Here is a 1,871-nt window from a genome sequence, read left to right on the forward strand (position 1 = left end):
ACCCGTGCGCGCCTCGCGAATCTCTACGCCGTTGTCAAGTCGCGGTGCCTGCGTGTCCCCCGTTTGGCGTCCCAACTTCTGATCGCCACGGCTCTGCTCCTGACCTTCGTCTGCCTCGTGCCCTCGCAAACCAAGCAGTCGTTCCTTGGCGCCGACTTCTCCAACCACTGGAAATGGCCATATTCTTCAACCGCTCCGAGCTCCCCTATCTACAATGTCAGCTCTGGAGGGCCCGTTCGCATGGTCGTCTTTGGTACGCCCGATGTTGCATCACCCTCCAAGTCCAAGGGCAAAAGCAGCCCTAGCTGGACAGAGGCTCTTTGCGCCGAGGTACCAAACAATACTCCAAAGCCTCGGGAAACCTTTGCTAACGACGTCCATTAGCTGCGTTGTTCATCACACGAATCCTTTGTGCCTAGTCTTGACCTGCCCACCCAAGCATTAACCTCCAACAGCCTCTACAAGCCCACCTTGCAAAAGCTGCTGGTTCCAGTTGCGGACCAGGCCAACTTGGGGGTTGACTATCGTCATGTCGAAAAACAATACCCACTGGCCAGCACTGCCGATATCGCGCACCAAGTCAGCCAATTTCTCAAGGGCCCAAAGCAGACCAACCCGCCTAAAGAGACTATATGGGTCTTTAGCTTCGGCACGTGGGACATCTGGACCTTGGCAGCCTTGCCTCGCGAAGTGTCCCGGGGTTTGGTACAGAATATGGTCGAGCATCTCTTCAGTCAGATCGAGCTTCTCTACAAGGCGTCCTTGTCGGTGGACTCCCCTGCCTACTCAGACTTTTGGGCCTACACCAATGCATCCCTTCTAGAGAGCTTGAATGGCAACCCTTCGGCTGATACCGTCGAGTCTTTCCGCATCGTCATTCCCGAACTCTTCGATTTATCATTGACTCCGGGCTGGCACACCCAACGCCCCACACCTCCCGTTCCACACAGCAAGGCGGAGCATATGGTCAATGCCGCATTCCTTGTTGATTACTGGAACTCCGAAGTCATCGGCCGCATGGACGCCTGGACCCGCCTTGCCGATCCCGAGCCAGCGCACGATGACACGGACGTTCCCAAGCGGCCTACGGACGCTGAAGGCAAGCCGTATTTCGGACTCTGGAGTCCAACTGGAAAGTCCTCCGGCAAAGGCAGAGCCAGCGACGAAACTCTCCTCGTACCTTATCCCCGCCGCGCCGGACTTCTCACAAACACGACGAGTTTTGTCAAGGAGGTTATCATCGAGTCGCAATTGCGGGCAAGCGGGCTAGGAGATGGACTTGGAAGAGGAAAACGGGAAGATGAAGCGTTGCTTCGGTTCGACGAAGTGTGGACACCGTGTATCTGGGACGGAGCAGCCTCCAAGCCTTGCAAGCATTCTGACAGGCACCTCTTTTACTCTCCTTTTACCCTAGGAGAAAGGGCAATCCGGGAGGCAGCGCGACAGACGGCCGAGGCAGTAGCAATGCGGTTGTTTGCCAAAGAAGGCGAATATGACACGGCGGCGTCTGGATGGAGGGTAGGAGGGCGCCGCCAAGAGGAGACGAGCAAGTGAGAAGTCATTCCGAGTTAAGGTGCGATCAGCCGTCATCATGAAAAAGGTTCGCGGACAAGTGGGAGAGCTTACATTGAGCTGAGTTGTTGAGTCGATAAGGCTGGGTCTTGGATCGATATTGGTGTTTGGCGTTGATCACATGATAATTTCGTGACAAAAATGGACTTTGGAACTTCTAACATCCTAAACCCACCCCCCCGAAACGTATCACAAGCCCGAAACGATTTCGCCTCCCCTCTTGAAAACCGTCTCTTTCGGCTGACAGACTACAGCTTTAAAGTCGGCAAACTTTGGCGAAGAAGGCCCTTCTTGAAAAT

General features: G+C 54.9%; 1 protein-coding gene across 1 annotated transcript; it reads left to right on the forward strand.

Moving 5' to 3' along the window:
• Positions 1–214: 214 nt before the first annotated feature.
• Positions 215–1,554, forward strand: VDBG_02937 (conserved hypothetical protein; the record flags this gene model as incomplete). Its single annotated transcript, XM_003006752.1, has 2 exons — positions 215–253; positions 385–1,554. 2 exons carry the CDS (start codon positions 215–217, stop codon positions 1,552–1,554), a joined length of 1,209 nt encoding a protein of 402 aa, XP_003006798.1.
• Between the last annotated feature and the right edge of the window lie 317 nt (positions 1,555–1,871).

This window comes from Verticillium alfalfae, genomic scaffold (genome assembly GCF_000150825.1).
Source record: "Verticillium alfalfae VaMs.102 supercont1.3 genomic scaffold, whole genome shotgun sequence".
In the NCBI taxonomy this organism is placed as follows: Eukaryota; Fungi; Ascomycota; class Sordariomycetes; order Glomerellales; family Plectosphaerellaceae; genus Verticillium; species Verticillium alfalfae.